Source organism: Sinohyriopsis cumingii, chromosome 13 (genome assembly GCF_028554795.1).
Source record: "Sinohyriopsis cumingii isolate HCF-2022 chromosome 13, ASM2855479v2, whole genome shotgun sequence".
NCBI classification, from domain to species: Eukaryota; Metazoa; Mollusca; class Bivalvia; order Unionida; family Unionidae; genus Sinohyriopsis; species Sinohyriopsis cumingii.
Window position 1 is genome coordinate 5,432,252 of NC_142973.1, and position 21,748 is coordinate 5,453,999.

A 21,748-nucleotide genomic window follows, 5' to 3' on the forward strand; every position below is an offset into this window, starting at 1 on the left:
TATTTACTGGTAAAGCTAGTGATATTTACAATTCACTGTCAGTACAGCAAAGTGCTGACTACGTAAATCGGAATGCATCTTGTAGGATTATGAGTTAGTCCTTGAGGCTTATCGACATAAAATCAGGAACTATAAAAAAGGAAGCTGGACAAACTCATGTATTTGCAAGAGAAAAAGTGCAGTTATTTGATAGCCAAGAAAGTTGATCAAGATTATGAAAATCTCAGACAGTTTGTATTACTTGAAGAGTTCAAGAACTGTATCCATGGTGACATTAAGACTTATCTTGAGGAGCATAAGGTCAAAACATTGGAAAATGCCGCTCATACTGCTGACGAGTATTCCTTAACACATAAAGTTTCTTTTGTAGCATGTCTTCCATTCAGCAGTATGGTAGAAAAGTATTTGAGCCTAATACGAGGCCTTCTAAATTTCAATCTGGCACAACTTCTAGAAATGAAGCTTCTGATAAGCTTGATCAAAAATCCTTATCTCTTCCTAAATGTACCTACTGCAAGAAGGACACGTTATTTCTGATTACCACAAATTGAATCAAGACATACCTATTCCAAATGCTCTGATTCTAAGAGGTCAAGGTCGCAGTCATGTACTGAAAACAATACATTTGTTGGGTCTTATAAAAACCCCGTCTGATTTTATAATGGAGAATTATGAACCATTCATGTCGAAGGGTTCTATATCACTCTTGGGTGATTCAGCCAATCCTATTCCTATTAAAATTTTAATGTACATATGAGCTTCTCAGTCTTTTATTATCAAGTACTTTGTCTTTTTCTGACAAGTCTTCTTCTAATGAGAGTTTTCTTATTCAGGGAGTAGAGTACGGCTTTGTTAATGTTTTCATTGTGTAAATTTATCATCAGACATGGTCTCAGGACCCGTGACAGTAGGAATAGTGTTTTCCTTACCCATTGAGGGCATTCATTTATTACTAGGCAGTGACCTAGCAGGAGATAAGGTTGTGGTTAATCCACTTGTAACTGACAAGCCTTATTTGGATTAGAAAGTCGATCCTATTGAAAAATAATTCCCCGATTTATACCCAGCTTGTGCAGTTACTAGAGCTATGGCAAAGAAAGCTCTTGAAAATGATGTTGATCAGGAAAGTATTATTTTAGCTTACTTGTCTTGGTCAGGCTTTTGACGAGGTCACTTTCATTCCTTGTTTGGATCAATCAAAAGGTATTAATCACAGTGATCCTCTTTTAATTATTCATTGTCTTTATTCTAATCAGGGTGACAAATGACTATCACTTGTCATCGAACCAGAAAAGACCCGGAGGTCTCCTGTTTGTTTCAAATGGCCATTAGCGAAACTGAAGCTACATTAAGTATGTGTGTGTTATTTCAAATGGAATTCTTGTAAGAAAATGGAGACCTCCCAAGGTACATGCTGGTGACAATCAGTCCTTTCAGTCAGTATAAAAACCTAATACAAATTATCCAACTTATCTCTGCCAAGTTTTACACAGTAGCTATTTCTGTATATATATGTTTAATTCTTCTCCATGACTGTAGATTGTAATGATCATTTATAAACAAGATATTACATAGCTAATTTTCGTCCATGATTCTACTTTAAGATAATGAGATACAAAGGTTGTTTATTTTATTATGACCTGAGAATGACCTGGAAAATAAGCATGTGTACAGCTTTAAGTAATTTTTCAATTTGGATGGTTGAGTATTGCAACACAAGGCAGTGGGATTGTGTTGCGACACAAGTCTGTTGGGAAGAATTACAACACTGAGTCATAAAAGTCATGGAGATGTACACACAGGAAGAAGTGAACAATTTTTTATATTTTATTATTAAGACTCTATGGTCTTAAATTAATAGAAAAGAGCAAAAACCAACAAGTTTTGTAAAATTCAACAAGTAATTTATTTCCCAAGAATACAAAATGAAAATATAAGAATAAAGTATTGAAAAATAAATCCCAAATGGTCCAAAAAGTTCTATCACCAGTCCTGATGAATAAGATTCTAATTAAATCCCAGTGGTCGTCTCTGTACCTGCAGTCTTGAATGCACTAACAGCCTGAAGTGTGATGATGTGCCAAGTCTTCCAATTAATCACAGTAACATAATCAAAGATGTCCTTGTCTGAATGCACTATAATTCCTGATTAATGTTTCTGTCCAAGAATATCACTGAGCATATTGTAGTTCCGGAGAATATTAATTTAAATAAATTATTCCACCCAAATCAAAAACTGAACACAACAATAGAAATGATTCTGCTTCTGATGTTATCACAAGAATGAGTAATTTCTCATATAAAAAGAATCATAAATCTTCTACTTGACCTAGGTTGCAATTACCATTTTCTGGAAATACACTGTCAATTAATAGAATTTTCCATTCCAGAACATTCTGAGTTGTCAACAGGACAAAACTTTTACTAATAAAGAATGTCGTAAACATCAGGTATAACAGGTTTTAAATTGGATGAATTCTAATATCCTAGATCCATACCCAAATAAACATGTTCACCTTTATTGATAATGATCCTAATATTTAACCCACTCTCACAGAGAAACATTAACTATGTATTATTTGTTTACCAAAGTCAAAACAATATCAATATCCCTAGTCAGGAACACAGTGAACTTGATTTTGGACAAAGTCAAGTCCAAAAACAATTATACACAAGATATAAACATGGAGAAAATCTAGCAAACAATACAAATTAAATATACAAAACACTATTTTTATTACTGTTGTTATTTTATCTTCAGTCTGCATAAGTATTTAATATTGAGTTAAAATTTATTTTGAGGAGTAATTTTTAAAACTATTTATTGGCATTACACAATACTCATATGGTTGTTGGGACTAAGTAATAATTTGGGATTAGTTGAATTTATTCAAAGACATTCTGGACAATGCCATTGTGATACATCAATGCTGTTGGCACATCAGCACAGTCAAGGCTATCTATACTTCAGCACACTAAAGACCTGGAATTCATTTTGAACACTATTCTATTGAACTAGTGATATAACTTCTAGGATTATTTTAGACTTATTGAAAGTACTGTAAATTCCTCTTAAATTTTCATTTTATAATTTAGAGAAATAAATTATTTATGTTTTAAAAAACTTGTTGGTTTTGCTTCTTTGTTACTTAGTTTAAGACTATATACTCATAACAAGCTTTTAAACTGAATGTTAAGTTCAAAGAAGAGAATGGTTGAAATATGGCTGCTCACAGGTGCAAGTGAAAAATTTGTCCGCTATTGGCATAAAGCTAAGGTTGCTTAAGGCACTAAAAAAAAACCCAAAGAAAGCAGATCATGGCTGCAAAGCAAGATGGACTAAAAAGAAGTTAGAAGAAAATGTCTTGACACAACACATTATGTGTCATGTAAAGAACCATGTTCAACTTAGACTCAAGGTCAAGAAAACTATGGCTGATTTAGGAATTTAAGCTTCCTTGTCAGTATGCTGTGATGCTTTAGATTCATGAAGACTAGATTCAGACTGACAATATGGAATTGTTGACCAGAACAAACATGGACAAAGTGTCATCAACATTCCAATGAACAGAACAGTTGAGTGTAAAGGAATGAATGGTGTTATTATCAGGAAAACAGGTCATAAAAAGGCAAGTTTCACTGAAGCTCTATCACATTCAGCCAATGGTGAGAAGTTGACATCAATGTTGATTTAATAGGAAAACAATGCCAAAGGAGAAATGCCTCAGTGTAATAATGATTTAAGTCAATCCCAAAGGATAGATGTACAATAACATGGGATAGTGGCTAAAAGCGATGTTTTTTTACTTTAATTGATGAATTTTTCTTCACTAAGAGGTATATCCTCATCATGGCTTCAATTCCAGATCCATGCTGAGACAAAAGAGAAAGCTGAAACCAATAAAACATCATTAGGCATCATTCCAGGCTGTATGACCAAGTTATTACAGCCATTAAACATTTCCATTAATCGCTGCATCAAAGCTGAGCTTCAGAAGGTGTGGGAAAATTGGACAATGGCAGCTTCGCAAAGATCGGATGTATGTGGGGTGCTATATATCCCCAGGACGCATTGGACAGTATTCCTGATATGGCTTTTGTGAATGGCTTTGCAGAAACTGTCAACATGATTGAGAAGCTAGATGAGGATGTGATGGGATAATGAGAATATTTACAATGATTTGAGCCCAGAGATAGCCCCCATCTTTATTCCATCACAGAAGACTAAGAATTTGTGGGATTCTCAGATGTCGGAGATAATCATGTGAACTTCTTTATTCTCCTTATGTGACTTTTTCTGTTTTTCTCTCTCTCTCTCATCAACTTTCTTTACATTTCTCATTTTCCTATGGACAGCTATATTCCCTATTGGTAGCCCTACTAATTTGATCTCATCTGTTGAATCTTGCCTTCAGACTGGTGTCAACTGGAAAAATCTGCCTAAAGCTTCAGGTACATTTAATTAGCATGTAAATAATACTGCACAGCCATATAGTTCTTGTGACAATGGACAATTAAATCGAGAATGGACTGTTTATTCGGATGTGTCAATTCATAATGGAATGCAGTAGTAAACACAATCAACAGATAATTGAATGGTATAGATTACAATCATCCTGAAACCTTCCTTTCTCTCTTCAAAACAAAACCATGGAAAAAGTATGTTACATTGATGATGCAAGTTCCCAATTACAGGTAATCTCGAATAGTATATAGTGATACCATTAATATTTATGAAACTGGAAGTTACTAGTGCAAAAGAAAAAGCCAAGGTACTAATCTGGCCTCATCTTATACTCTGAACTGGCGTATATATATGTATGAAGGATACAAAATTTATAAAATTAGCGTATTCAAATTCTACTCTGCATCAATTTTTAATGAATGGCAAATACAGTAATTGACCAATTTCTTCTTCCCACACTGTCATAACGACCTAAATCACGTGTATATACCCATTTTGTTCAGTTTATCAACATATAATTTTTTTTCAATACATAATTTTTATCTACAACTCAATCTGGCTTTTAGAAAATTCCACTCCTATCAAATAGCTTAAAGAAACAAATTCTTAGCATCAGAAAGTATATGAAGTGTATCCCAGTCTACATTTAGAGTTCCTAAAGTGTAAAGTTTAGGGGCACTTTTCGTTGTACTGCCTATGAATTACCTCCTCTTGGTATCTGGTCATTTTGATATGGTTATGTATGTGGATGACACAGCTGTAAGCACAAATATTTTTGAAACTGAGAGCAAGTTAAATTCTGACATGACAAACTTTTCAAACAATGTTATGTGCATACAATGCAAGATCTCCATGCTATTACTAATTACATTCTACACAGACTGTGGGCATGAAAAGCTCGAATTGTTGTAGAAGTCAGTTGACAACATTCTATCATTAAATAAAACAAATCAACTCTCAAGCAAAATTCCTTTCAAGGCATTTGAATTGAAAAGAATCAAGCATATTTCCATATCAAAATAAAAAAGTTACTATTGCAATTTTGTCATGTTACCTCATTCTGATTATTGTTCTGATATTTACAGATATTGTTCATTTTATCTTTTAATACACAATAAATACTTGAAATATAATATGGCTAGATCTCATTTAGATGAAAAATGTTCAAAAAGCAGGAAAACTTTATTGGAAAAATTTAAATGGTTACTTTTTTAAAGATATGGTAATATGGAAAGATTAGTCTACCTGTACAAAGTTCAACAACACCTGTCACCAGATTATCTGAATACTTCAAAGTTAATCTTTGAAGTTTATAATAAAGTGACATAAATCATATGATCAGCTACTTGAAAAAACATAAGTATAACAAAAATGAAATGTTTAAAAACGTTTTAAATATAATAGGGTTTTGATCTGGAATATTTTATCTGCATAATGTTAAATCATTTACAGTCCTCCTGGATGATTTTAAACACAAATTACATTTTTTAAACCCTCAAAAAAGAGTTTCTTTAGTTTTAATTCAGAAGTCATTTTCCTTCCAGTTTTTGATAACAAATGTTATATAGGTCATTTATTATATTGTAGATAATATTAGTACTGCATATTGTAAAACATTTCAATGTTTGATACACAATTCAATAAAACAAACAATGATGACACAAGTATCTTTGTGTTCATGTAACACAGATGTTTCACCACAGTGCATGAAAGTGACACAGGTACAAAAGAAATATTACCAGGGTGTGACTAATGGGTGGCTGTATGAACAGATGAACAAAGGCATCTCTGAAGTTTTATATCAAAATTATCGGAGGGTTAAAAGAGACTTTTTTTTTACATTAAAGCATCGTTTATTTAGCTTCATTTGTTATGCATTTAAAGTAATTAATCCATAATATAACAGGAGAAATCTTCATTAATGTATGGATTAAAAATTATTTTGTACTTTATTTCATATGGTGTTCCTTTAACAAACTTGTTCTCAACATCAGTGTAATATCAACAAACAAAAACTAGTTGTTTTATATCATCCCTATATTAAATAATTTGTCCTGTGAATATGTTGTCTTATCTAGTATGAGAAATCATATTAAAATGATTCTCATCAACTAAATCTTAAAAGTAATTCAAGTTGCAATGATAAAGCAAAATTTAAACACAAGGCCTAATGGGTCCCAACATCACTTACCTAGGTAGTTGACATATGCCAACCTCACTCACCTGTGTAGTTGACATATGCCACCTCATGAATACAAAGTCACAAATGTGCTGAAACTGCAGAAAGGAAAGAAGTGCTTGAATACATTGCTGCCACACTATTAATGTTTGTGACCTGCATCTTACTTCCTACAACAGAAGTAAGTCACAGTGACCCAAATCTGGTATGGATTGAATGCATGCTTAGCTTATCATATAATCTCCTTGATATGAATGGGTGTTGCTCATAATTGAACTCATCCAAGGTTAGGGTTAGGGATCCTTAACTTTGCCTTCATTACAAGAGGGCTCTGGTACAAAGAGAGGTTTTATAGCAAGGGACCACTGAACTGAATTAATTACAAATTACTATTAGAATTTTAGGGTTCAATGTAATTGTCATACATGATGCAACATTTCCTGCAACAGTTGTTTTCTTTAAACATTATTCTGTTTATGCATGTGTCTCTTTGTTCATTATATAAAAATATTTCCAATTCCAAGGTTTGTTGCAAAATAGGAACATGGCTTAGGTTTCTGAAGTTTACTGTACTCTTTTGATCCTTTGAGCTAATTTCATATAACTTGGTAAGTTCGGTAATCAGTCACTTATATACTGCCGTCTTTTAAAATCTGACGAATTATCACAGGTAAAGACAGTATTTTTATTAAACATACTGGTAGCAATCTCTCGAGACCCATGAATCATATACTTTGTCATTAGAATTTCCTCTTTAGCATATTTACATGGAACCAATACAGCATAACTTGTAGCCAGAAGCAAAAATAGACCCTTCCCACCTTCTCGGTGACAAAGTCCTTTAAGGGAGACAAATCCTGCAAGAATTTGTAAGTGTTTGCTTAGCCAGGCAAAACAAACAAACAAGACATAATCAAACTATGAAATGTTATCAACCTACATTCATACTTATAATACATGCAAGAAACAGTATAAAATTGACAGATCCCACTGATAGTTTTTTATTTTACTGAAGACATCTTTAACAAGATGGTAATTTGAAATGTCACCAAAGAATTATCCATAATCTAGTTAATTTCATTGCTATTCTATGAATAAGGTGTATCAGGTATACACAACTAGAAAACAACTGATAATCAAATAAAAGCCTTTTTCACGACTTTGATTCCTCTAATCTGGTGAGATTACAGTATTGAGAATTGAAAATTTGTTATGTGTATTTCAAAGCGACTGGCCAAAAAGAATGTTTGTATTGCCCAACTTATTAAAACCACTCAAACTTCTATTCAAAATGAAAATTTGTTTTTCTTCTAATCTGCTTAACTGTATTTCACTTACTGGTTTCATTAAAGTTGAAATGTCTGAATCTGATACAAAGTGAAAAAGTACATCTTTGAATGATCCCATTAGGTTCATCTAATGATTTTCTTGGATTCATATAAAAAAAAAATTATTTCTTCTTATATCTTTGTGCATTAAAACATTCATAATTCTCTAATATTTCTCTTCTTGGGTCGATTTTATAAATTCATATTCCCTCTTTTATATTGATTCCCCCGTCTGTTCTTTTGTCAATTGGTCATTATATGTATTACCTTGTATATTCACAGAAACAAAAGACTGAATAGTTAAATACAACTTTTGTTTTATGATTGATGGCATTCTAAATTAAAAAATAAAAAACAATATCAGAGACACCTTCAAATAAAATCATAAAATTCTTAAGAAGAATAATGACAATAAAACTTCAGAGCTGCCAACCCTCCAGACTTGCAATTAGTGAAAAGTGGGAAAAAAAATTAGTGAATTTTGAATGCAATTAGTGAAAAAATTATATCATGACGCTAACTCCATCAACGTTGATAATCAGTACTGCATTATATGAAAATCCCAAAATAAAACTAAAACAAACTATTTACACTGATTAAAGGTACTACTATATTTACTGATATACAAAAACTTCACGCTATTTATCATGATATGATGCTGTGTCAGTTTTGAACTTCCTCAATCAGACCATGGTAAATTTGATTTCAAAACAGTTCATGCTTCTTGCCTGCTGGTTAATCTTGGTGACTAAAACTGTTGCAAATTTTCAGCACCTAAGGAGGCACTAAAGTTTGTCTTATTTTTCCTCACAATAGGATATAATCTTTTATTGTCACTGTTGCTGATCTCCAACTGAGAAAGACAAGTTATGTCCACCAAAAAAACTCACAAACAATGCTTCAGCACTGGTAGCATGCAGGACTTGAGTAGTACTCCAAAACTGAAACCTGCTGGGGATGCTGTAGCAGTGCTTTTTCACATCGTTCTGCCATATGCTCATAGTGGCTCACATCGTTGCTTACAATTTGTCATACATGTACTACATAATAATATTACTACATGGTATTTGTATGACAGGTAAACTGTAAGCAACAATACCAGCCCTTGTGCACATTTCCGTTTGTAAAATTCGCGGCACACTACTGCATGAAAAGCATAATGTACATCGATGTTTGATGGCTGAATGCTAGGCCAAATTTTGGTGTACTCCAATCTATACTTCACTTTTTTGTGGAATACGAATCTTTTTCCATGGAGGTGAAAAAATTTAACTGCAGTGTAGCTTACATACGAAATGGTATTAATCCAGAAGATGAAATGTTCAACAGTGAACAATTGGTGGTGTCAGCGCATCATTTGTGGAAAACTGTGAACTCTAGAAAATTATGATATATGCTCATCTTTCAATCTCAAAAATGCCTACACTTGAAAAAGCTGTCTTCATGTACTTTCCCAACTTCAATGTGCTTCCTCACACAGTCCCTGCCACCATGCCCAGTGCTAAAATTTGTGGCACACTGTGTGCAAAAAGCATGATGTATATCGATATCTGATGGCTGAATGCCAATTTTTGGTATATTCCCAACTAACCTTCACGTTTTGTGCAATACATGTCTTTTTCCTTGGTGGTGAAGACATTTTCAAGATGTGATGCCGAATGGTAATTCAAATCACTTTTGTCGGCGAATACATGGAGAAAAATTCCGGTTAGGCACCAGTTTCTTTCAACAGCATTTGTAAAACTACTCTTATATGTATAGATTAAAATATGCTAAAATGTGTGCTACAGTGCCAAATGTATTAATTGGCTATAATTCTACTAATTATCACGACCATCAGTACTGGACCATTTCAGCAATTGCCGATATTGACTAGAACTTAAAGGAAAAATTTTAAATAATTGAGAATTGGGGAATTCATGATTTTTTTCATGTGGCGTGAAGGCGTGAATTGCTGTATAAGTCATGAAATTCACACCAAACTCATGAGGGTTGGCAGATATGAAACATCAATCATGAAAAATTAACTACTATTACTGGTATTCTTTTTAAAATATGCAGAACATTCTGAAGCACCAAAATGTTTCTTTATGTCATTTGTTTTTGTTCTGAAGAACCTTTCCAAACAATATGAATCATACAAAACATATTTATTCTTCCCATCATCATCTAAAACATTCTTACACAGAAAAGCATATTGAACTACATCACCTAAATTCTAGTTCTGTCAAGACAATGTTTCATGAAGATTGCAATATGTTTGAAAAGGCAGTCACTGATGATAAATTCTGTTTTTCAAGATATTTTGTAATTCTGCACATTTTGTGCTAGGTCATCAAATTCATGTAATTATTTATCATTTATCATTGTTTCCAAAGAATATTACCCTGACCATTCTTCACAAATAGGAATTTATGGTACATTTAGTGTTAAACATTACATACACACTAGAACTTTTCTAGCCACCACAGGACCACATTTGTGGTACATTTAGTGTTAAATGTTACATACACACTAGAACTTTTCTAGCCACCACAGGACCACATTTGTGGTACATTTAGTGTTAAAGCCACCACAGGATCCATGAGATATTAATAAGGATATGGATGACAACTTTCTTTCCAACTCTTTATTTTAAAATGAGTGATTTAGTTGTTCATCATCAGGTGAATAGATGAAGATTTTATTACCGTGTCCTATCATTTTATTACTGTGTGTCCTATCATTTTATTACTGTGTGTCCTATCATTTTATTACTATGTGTCCTATCATTTACATAAATTATTTTATCATTGCAACTACATAAATGAGTGCAAAAAAGTCACTTCTTATAAGTGATTAACTCTTATTTTTATTACATTTGGCAAAAAAAATTCTCTTCAGCTGCTTAAACTATTAAAGCTTGCTTTGATAAACTGCAAAACAATTTCACTGATGGTTTTTTGATCAACTTTTCATTTCAATAGTTACTTATTCCTCAATCACGTACATAATCAATAATAATTCATTTGTTTGTTCTTTCCTTTGTTTATTCTATGAGATTCACTAGGACACTGCACCCTTCTTGTGAATCTGCGCATTACCACATGGGAAGTGGACAGTAGCAGCAAAGGAATGCAATAATGATGTCAGAGTTTCATGATGCATTACAGCACCCTGACAAGAACATACAAACATTGTTTTGAGCTAAACTGTAATGTTGCAAATCTATTTGTTCAGTCATCATTTTGTTTCACTGTATATCTGACAGCAAACAGACATTTAACAAAAACAACAGTAACAGTATTCAAGGGATGATCAGTTTACGCAAGCATAATTAAAGCAATTGGCAAGACGAAATTCTGCATGAGAAAATCGTGTAACATTTTCATTACAAAGCCATTAATATCAGACGAGATCAAAGTCAAAATCCAAGGTCCCTTGCCCCTGGGATAAGCCTTGCATTCCACCTGGACCTTGAGTCTGCATCCCCTGAGGTTGTCCTCCCATCATACCTTGGGGTGGGGCCTGAGGTTGACCTTGCCCTTGCTGCATTAGCATCTGCTGCCTCAGCTGCTGGTTCTGTGGATATTAAATATTATACACTATATAAATATTATACACTATATTACACTATATAAATATTATAGAGTATATAAATATTATACACTATAGAAATATTATACACAATATAAATATTATACACTATAGAAATATTATACACTATAGAAATATACACTATATAAATATTATACACAATAGAAATATACACTATATAAATATTATAGAGTATATAAATATTATACACTATATTACGCTCTACCCACTAGGCCACTATAAATATTACAGAGTATATAAATATTATACACTATAGAAATATTATTCACTATAGAAATATACACTATATAAATATTATACACAATAGAAATATTACACACTATATAAATATTATACACTATAGAAATATTATACACAATATAAATATTATACACTATATAAATATTATAGAGTATATAAATATTATACACTATAGAAAGATTATACACTATAGAAATTCATGGACATACTGAGTCAAAACTGAACATGAACTCAAAAGATGCTACTGATTTGTGTCACGAGTCATTATCTTGTACAAAATCTTTAATAAACCCAAAGTCACTGTAACCCAGATTTAGTATATGACACATCTTCATTCCAAAATGTACCCTTAGTTCAAACTTTGTAACAATAGGTTCAAATCGTTCACAGCCCAGACATGAGTTTTAAGTTATATTTAATAACCCTGGAAAGTAAATCACTGATTCAGGTTAGGTTTGACACATGTTCACCCAATTATACACCCACACTACAAGTTTAATGTCAATAGTTGTAGTAATATATGTACATCCTAGAAATAAATGATGGGCAAATGGATGGCTGGATACAGTGAATCCCATACTCCAACTTGTCAAAGCAGGGATATTGTAAATAAGGAAAGGAACGATGGGCAAATGGATGGCTGGATACAGTAAATCTCATGCTCCAACTTGTCAAAGCAGGGATATTGAAAAATAAGGAAAGGAACGATGGGAAAATGGATGGCTGGATACAGTGAATCTCATACTCCAACTTGTCAAAGCAGGGATATTGAAAAATAAGGAAAGGAACGATGGGGAAATGGATGGCTGGATACAGTGAATCTCATACTCCAACTTGTCAAAGCAGGGATATTGAAAAATAAGGAAAGGAAATGGATGGCTGTATACAGTGAATCTCATACTCCAACTTGTCAAAGCAGGGATATTGAAAAATAAGGAAAGGAACGATGGGGAAATGGATGGCTGGATACAGTGAATCTCATACTCCAACTTGTCAAAGCAGGGATATTGAAAAATAAGGAAAGGAACGATGGGGAAATGGATGGCTGTATACAGTGAATCTCATACTCCAACTTGTCAAAGCAGGGATATTGAAAAATAAGGAAAGGAACAATGGGGAAATGGATGGCTGGATACAGTGAATCCCATACTCCAACTTGTCAAAGCAGGGATATTGTAAATAAGGAAAGGAACGATGGGCAAATGGATGGCTGGATACAGTAAATCTCATGCTCCAACTTGTCAAAGCAGGGATATTGAAAAATAAGGAAAGGAACGATGGGGAAATGGATGGCTGGATACAGTGAATCTCATACTCCAACTTGTCAAAGCAGGGATATCGAAAAATAAGGAAAGGAACGAGGGGGAAATGGATGGCTGGATGCAGTGAATCTCATACTCCAACTTGTCAAAGCAGGGATATTGAAAAATAAGGAAAGGAACGATGGGGAAATGGATGGCTGTATACAGTGAATCTCATACTCCAACTTGTCAAAGCAGGGATATTGTAAAAAGGAAAGGAATGATGGGGAAATGGATGACTGTATACGGTGAATCCCATACTCCAACTTGTCAAAGCAGGGATATTGAAAAATAAGGAAAGAAACAATGGGGAAATGGATGGCTGGATACAGTGAATCTCATTCTCCAACTTGTCAAAGCAGGGATATTGTAAATAAGGAAAGGAACGATGGGCAAATGGCTGGCTGTATACAGTGAATCTCATACTCCAACTTTTCAAGGCAGGGATATTATAAATAAGGAAAGGAACGATGGGGAAATGGATGGCTGTATACAGTGAATCTCATACTCCAACTTGTCAAAGCAGGAATATTGAAAAATAAGGAAAGGAACGATGGGGAAATGGATGGCTGTACACAGGGAAACTCATACTCCAACTTGTCAAAGCAGGGATATTGAAAAATAAGGAAAGGAACGATGGGGAAATGGATGGCTGTATACAGTGAATCTCATACTCCAACTTGTCAAAGCAGGGATATTGAAAAATAAGGAAAGGAACGATGGGGAAATGGATGGCTGGATACAGTGAATCTCATACTCCAACTTGTCAAAGCAGGGATATTGAAAAATAAGGAAAGGAACGATGGGGAAATGGATGGCTGTATACAGTGAATCTCATACTCCAACTTGTCAAAGCAGGGATATTGAAAAATAAGGAAAGGAACGATGGGCAAATGGATGGCTGGATACAGTGAATCTCATACTCCAACTTGTCAAAGCAGGGATATTGAAAAATAAGGAAAGAAACGATGGGGAAATGGATGGCTGTATACAGTGAATCTCATACTCCAACTTGTCAAAGCAGGGATATTGAAAAATAAGGAAAGGAATGATGGGGAAATGGATGGCTGTATACAGTGAATCTCATACTCCAACTTGTCAAAGCAGGGATATTGTAAATATGGAAAGGAACGATGGGCAAATGGATGGCTGTATACAGTGAATCTCATACTCCAACTTGTCAAAGCAGGGATATTGAAAAATAAGGAAAGGAACAATGGGGAAATGGATGGCTGGATACAGTGAATCTCATACTCCAACTTGTCAAAGCAGGGATATTGTAAATAAGGAAAGGAACGATGGGCAAATGGCTGGCTGTATACAGTAAATCTCATACTCCAACTTTTCAAAGCAGAGGATACATTTACCGTATCTACAATATATACCATGCACGATATATCAAGAAACATGAATGCTGATAATTTAAACAAAAATACCCTTTACAAACACACATGATGCATAAACAAGACTAGCCTGTCAATCTGATGAAAGGGTAAGTCATATTTATTATGCAGCCAAGAATGCATACTCAAAGTCAAAGTATATCCCCTAAATTTATATTTAAGTGGAATTTCACATTGTTCAATTTAACTAAATTACTGCCCAATTGTATGGTAAGTAGAGAAAACCATTAATGTAATTTATGAGCAAACAGAAATTGAAAGTGCATTTTTCATATCTAACATCAAAAATATTATACAACTTTTCCATAATCATTGGAACATATACACTGAAACAGAGATAACACACACTTTCACAAACAAAATCTTTTCCCTATTATGATACATCATAATGAAATAGTATTTTAACTTCTCCATTCATTCTTTTCCTCTGTCGATCCATCCCTTGTTAATAATGATCAAATTTGGGACAATGTGTTATAGTAAAACCTGTCATGAGAGACCCATCCTTTTGCCACTAAAAGGCAGTCTCACAAGACAGCTGGTCTATCATAACAGATCTGTGCAAAGGACCAGATTCCGAGGTCGAAATTCAACACTGTTGATGGAAAAATACCCCCAATCCCTGTGTATGTACTGTAGTCTTTATTCCTAGTTCTTGTTATAACACTGCACGAATTCATCTGTACACAAGAACATAGATATAAATTTATCATAAAACATTTACCTTAATATTTTACATTCACATATACATGTATATGCTTATTAATAGAAAAATGAACGAAAGTTTAATTAATTTATATTAAATTTGCTGCTTTTAATTGCATTATATCATTCGTCCAGTTTGAGAATTTTTCTCTCATTCAAATGACAGTTCTGCCACTGTTATGAAGGTATTAATATTATCAGTGATCAGCTATAGTAACTAAGGTGGTTTTGATCAGACTTTGGGTAAATATGGAATCCATATTTGTACCAATGAATGGAATCAAAAAATAATGTGAACACATCCAGAAACAGAATCAGTTTATTTAGAGACAACAGCCAAAGTCCTAATTCACTTAAAACTTAACTGGATTTTCTCCATAAACAATGGGTACAGCTGACTGAATGAACAGATGGTGGCGCGGTGAGCGGGTTGTAATCACTGTAACATCAAGACATGTTTTACTTGTGTGGGTTTTCACAAAAGATAAAGAAACAATATAAATCTTTAAACTTACCATTCATTCTTGACTATTCCCTTTTAAGAAGGACTGGATAATATCAAAGGGCATGACTTTGATGCCATAATGGCAGCAAGTAACATGTACTTTAGTCTGGTTTACATTCTATAATTGACACTATCTGCATGACCTGTAAAACTATGGAAACTTAGAGCCAGTCTCATTTTGTTTGTTTGTTTAGAACAGCATTTACTTTTTAGGTGGTCATACTTAACAAAGAATTAAATACAAGTCAGCAGTGTTTGTCTCAGCAGTCACTCATAGCAGTGTTATTTAAAACAATCTACTTTTTGCCTGTGGACACTCCTAAGTGGCAATATTTACAAAGGATTAAATCAAGGTCAGTGGTGTTTTTATTTTTATGCAATGTGGCCATTCATAACAGTGATGAAAAGAATATTCTGCCTACAAACCATGGTTGCTGGTCAATTTTTGCATTTGGTTACTCATAACAGAGTTTATAATTGACTGGGGTTATAAATAACAGGTAGTCACTCATAGCAGAGGTCACTCTAGATGGGTTTTACTATACCTGCTGATTCAAAAGCAGGTGCCTAAGATGCTGTTGCTGCTGTTGCTGCTGCTGCTGCATCTGTAGCTGTTGTTGTCTTTGTTGCTGCAGCTGTTGTTGTTGTTGTCGTTGTTGCACTGAAAGCACAGAAGTAACTTACATGATATAACTTAATCATACTTTATTAAATATTAAACCACTGCAAAATTGATAAAAGAAAAACAACTGACCCTAACAAGAATCTTTACCACTGGGTTCAATTACAAACTTCAATTAAACAAATTTTGAAGTGAAATATATTTTTGGAATACTGCTCACCTGATCATAATGCTTACCTGATCATAATGCTTACCTGATCATTACATACTTACCTCACCTTAATGCTTACCTGATCATTACATACTTACCTGATCATAATGTTTCCCTGATCATTATATACTTTCCTGATCATTAGACATTAGAGCAGTACACTACATCATAAACCTCGCCCTCTCAAACTAAAAGAACATGATTGTATTCTTTGTTCCAAGTAAAAAGGAGCAATCACTCTAATAAGCACTCCAGAGGCAGTGATTTGTAACATGTACATCTTCAGATATGTCCAGTAATATGTACCAAGTTCGCAGAGACTGATTAACAAGACACCCAAGTGGCTCCGATATTGATCACCTGGTTTACATAGCTTAAGTGTTGACCAATCCAAGAAGCAGGTTTACACAATATAACTGCAATAACTGTTTTGTAAAACACAACCAATGTATAAACTATCTCCCAAGCTCAGTTGAATAAATGAATTAACCCCTCTGATGAATTACAATAGTAACAAAACCAGTCAGGGACAGGGGGTAACTAGGACACCTCAGCAGATGGGACAATTCGCTTCCACATCCAACAGTCATCATGTTTCCTATCTCTTAAGCATTTTTATATCACATATGATTTTACATATTTAACTTCACCCTGGTAAAAAATTATTTCTAAAGATACAGGCATAATTGATATGCATTGTCCCGTTATCACAATCCAAGTCATCTATGTTATGCATTGCCCTGTTATCAAAATCCAATTTATCCAAGTTCTTGATGGTATCACCCTATTTACCAAGCAGAAAATGGATGAGATATATTGTCCCAAAATTTAGAGGCATCAATTATCAATTTAAACCAATCAGATACAAGATTACCCCATTCCTAAAGATAGATGTTACTTATAATTAAATTTATTAGCATCATGCTAATATAAGAATATTTAAGTTTTATCAGAATCTGATCCGAAAATTAATTGTTTGATTGTTGCAAGTTCACATCATAAATATGCATGAGCTTCACTCATACTAACACTCAACAACAACTTGAAGCCATAAACCTATTTACCAAAATCCTATACAGCCTCTAGAGTGGTAAAAAGAAAGCCTTAGCCAATCCTATACAGCCTCTAGAGTGGTAAAAAGAAAGCCTTAGCCAATCCTATACAGCCTCTAGAGTGGTAAAAGAAAAGCCAATCATACATATAAATCTTGCTCATAATAAAACAAATTATATATCTTGATGATACAGCAGATTAAAAAAAGTTGCCGAGGTGATGACAGCCAATCAGATGCAAAATCAGCTCATTAATATGCATGGATCTCCTTCTTAAGTATACTCACCCAAATCGTAATGATTCAAGCTGAACCCCATTAATATGCATGGATTTCACACATTACTGAATTCATGTGAGATCATCATATAAGCCTATAGTTGAAAATTTTATCAAAATCAGCATGGATATGGCTTCCAGACTGATAACAAGCTCAGCCAATCGTAGCATGGATATGGTGTCCAGACTGATAATAAGCTCAGCCAATCATAGCATGGATATGGTTTCCAGACTTATAACAAACTCAGCCAATCATAGCATGGATATGGCTTCCAGACTGATAACAAGCTTAGCCAATCATAGCATGGATATGGCTTCCAGACTGATAATAAACTCAGCCAATCATAGCATGGATATGGCTTCCAGACTGATAACAAGCTCAGCCAATCATAGCATGGATATGGCTTCCAGACTGATAAGCTCAGCCAATCAAAGCATGGATATGGCTTCCAGACTGATAACAAGCTTAGCCAATCATAACATGGATATGGCTTCCAGACTGATAATAAGCTTAGCCAACCATAACATGGATATGACTTCCAGTCTGATAACAAGCTTAGCCAATCATAGCATGGATATGGCTTACAGACTGATAACAAGCTCAGCCAACCACATTATTTATCCGTGAATCCAACTCAAAATTGTCCAAGACTTGATGATATAACCATGTATTCCAAGTCAAATCAAAATTGTTCATACTAACATGAGGATTTCTATATAACACTGCCTGTATAGTGGTATATACTCCATGGTTATGCCTGATCCACAAGCTCTTACAAGAGGTCTTGCAAATACCTTCCATTTTGGGCCATTTCACAAATCTGTGCTATTCTTCAGTGAATCATAACTTTGGGTGAAATATACTTCTCATCACGCTGCCCAATGTTGTTTTATATTTTCTCAATTAGCTTGCACTTTAAGTGTCAAATTTTGTCTTACAATAACTTAAGTGGCATCATCAACTGCCTGCACCATGATGTTTAGTGCTTCAAATTCTTCTTTTACTCATCCTTTCTTTCAAATAAATATAGCTTATTCCTAGTAACATGATCATTTCTGTCACTTCTTTGGCATTTATCTTAATTCATCAACAGTAATCTCTGTGTAATGTTTGACTCATTTCATTTTCCTTTCTTTTACTTTCTCTTACGACAGGTATCAACAATGGGTATGATTACGTGTGAGATGTGCAGGCATTTTAATCTTTCTAAGATAATCATCCCATCTGTATAAATTGTATGTGGAATGATTATTACTCATCTGAAAAAGAGATGGGTGACCATCAAGATGAAGGAAAATATCAATATAGTAGAAGGAAGACATTAGTGTTGTTACCAATGCTACATTCATTGCGGCCATCATTACAGAGTCAATAGAGACAGAAAAACCGTCCTTTAAAAAAAAATCTGGTAATCTATGCTATTATCGGCTCCCTACATAGTTACTGCAATTTCTCCCCGTGTCAGAGTATACTTCTTATGGAACAAACTTAACTGGACAGTACACATTACACTTTAACATATCTGAAGAAGAAAATTTGTGAGAAAGGCAACATTTAATAATATGATATTGCAAAGTCAATATTATATGTAATAGGCTATTATATATAGGAATAGTACACAACGAAGTGACTTCCAAGTATGTCTGCTGTCATTGACACTAAAGGACAATTTCATAAACCCAAGTAACCTTCATGAAGGCTTTCTGACAAAAAACTGTTTACAAAATGAAAGCTGACAAAAAAGTATAGAATCTAATTTGTAAGAATACAGCTGTTGTTTTCTTTTCCTAGTGATCTTTATTTTCCAAAATGTCTGATTTCATAAAATTACCTCTATGACTTTATTCCCTGTCTGCTTGAGAGGAACACAAGACAAGAGTTACAGTGTGGTGAAAGGAGTTGGCCTTATTGAAGATAAATATATAAACCTTTGCATTTGTAAATAATGACAATTTGATAAAATGCCTAGAAAATGAACCTGCAGTACTTATAGGTTACTGCATTTGTATGGGAAAATATGAACAAGTTTTTTCAGATAGATATACTGCACAACCTTAGGAGTGCAGTATCCATCCGAAAAAACGAGTTCATATTTTCCCATACAAATGCAGTAACCTTTTTATTATATGCTCATTTTCTTATTCTACCAAAGGCTTAATTATATAAACAAAAAATACACCACAAGAAACAAAGTAATTGAATTTATGCTGTATTCCAATCTAAATACACAAGTGGAGATTCATCAGTACACAACAACAATATTAATGCGCACACGACTCCGGCCAGCTAATTTTGAACTTAGTCGCATGCTCGACATTACTTTCGAAAGAAATTGTTTTGGTCTACTTCAAACTGAAATTTGGAGTCATATTATGAATGAATGAGCATTGCAACAACTTTTCCATTTGGTCTGTAATTAATAAATTTTTGTATTTTTGTTGATTTAATTTTTATTTGCAATTATGGACTGATTTTATCTGTGTCTACATGAAGTAACATCTGATTTGTGCAGTGAGGGACAGCGGCTTGACTCATCTGCATGTGTGTTTCTGTTCTGTCATTGAATGTTTGGAATCATAATGCGGGATAAATATGAACTCTTTCAATTATAACTATCAAAAAGACGCTATGGAATTTTATGTTCATTTCAATTTCAGTGCAGTAAGGAGGATGTTATTGTACTTGGAATATAGTCAAAATTACAGCACAATTTTGAAATGTGTAATCAAGCTTTAAAACCCATGACATAGCTCATGTAATTCGGGCTTGCAGAACTAAGAAAGTACATAATGAGGAAATTCAGGATGTAAAACTTTAAGCAAATATTTTGCTATTTGTTTACAAAGTAGTTCCTAATATAGTATACTACTATTGGGCACATGTGTTGTGCACCTGAGTGCAATATGAAGTTGTGCAATATCATAAAATATTGCATGATTCTGACAATGTAAAGTTAACAGATACAAAAATGAGCATATAATAATCTTTCATATTTTAAACCAATACCCAGGCTTCTATTAATAACATGCATCCCATTACAATGCATGGAGAAAAAGAGGTATATTATGTATCATGCACACTAGATACCTATTTCAGTGGTACATTATTTATCATGCACACTAGATACCTATCTCAGTGGTACATTATTTATCATGCACACTAGATACCTATCTCAGTGGTACATTATTTATCATGCACACTAGATACCTATTTCAGTGGTACATTATTTATCATGCACACTAGATACCTATCTCAGTGGTACATTATTTATCATGCACACTAGATACCTATTTCAGTGGTACATTATTTATCATGCACACTAGATACCTATTTCAGTGGTACATTATTTATCATGCTCAGTAGATACCTATTTTAGCGATACCAGTCATAAACAGTAACACTCACTCCGACATTACCACTTCAGTACACAACCACTTGTTGAGTTTGACACTTGAGTAAACAACCAACTGTTGAGTTTGACACTTGAGTAAACAACCAACTGTTGAGTTTGACACTTGAGTACACAACCAATTGTTGAGTTTGACACTTGAGTACACAACCAATTGTTGAGTTTGACACTTGAGTACACAACCAATTGTTGAGTTTAACAGTTTGAGTACACAACCAATTGTTGTTTGACACTTGAGTACACAACTTATTGTTGAGTTTGACACTTGAGTACACAACCAATTGTTGAGTTTGACACTTGAGTACACAACCAATTGTTGAGTTTGACACCTGGGTACACAACCGATTGTTGAGTTTGACACTTGAGTACACAACCAATTGTTGAGTGCTTTAATACCATGTCAGCAGATCATTAATCAGCATAAACAAGGGTTTGTTTGTCTTTAGAACCCAA

At 33.9% G+C, this 21,748-nt stretch overlaps 1 protein-coding gene across 3 annotated transcripts in view; it reads right to left on the reverse strand.

Moving 5' to 3' along the window:
- Positions 1–1,882: 1,882 nt before the first annotated feature.
- The window catches only part of LOC149784886 (mediator of RNA polymerase II transcription subunit 25-like), a 173,182-nt gene continuing 153,316 nt past the window's right edge, over positions 1,883–21,748 (reverse strand). For all 3 annotated transcript variants that reach the window (XM_089978465.1, XM_089978464.1, XM_089978463.1), the window contains 2 exons: positions 16,269–16,384; positions 1,883–11,533 (listed from right to left, as the gene is read on the reverse strand). In XM_089978465.1, the coding sequence (XP_089834591.1) occupies positions 11,360–11,533; positions 16,269–16,384 (290 nt within the window). In that variant the 3' untranslated portion in view covers positions 1,883–11,359. The remainder of the gene's footprint in view (positions 11,534–16,268; positions 16,385–21,748) is intronic.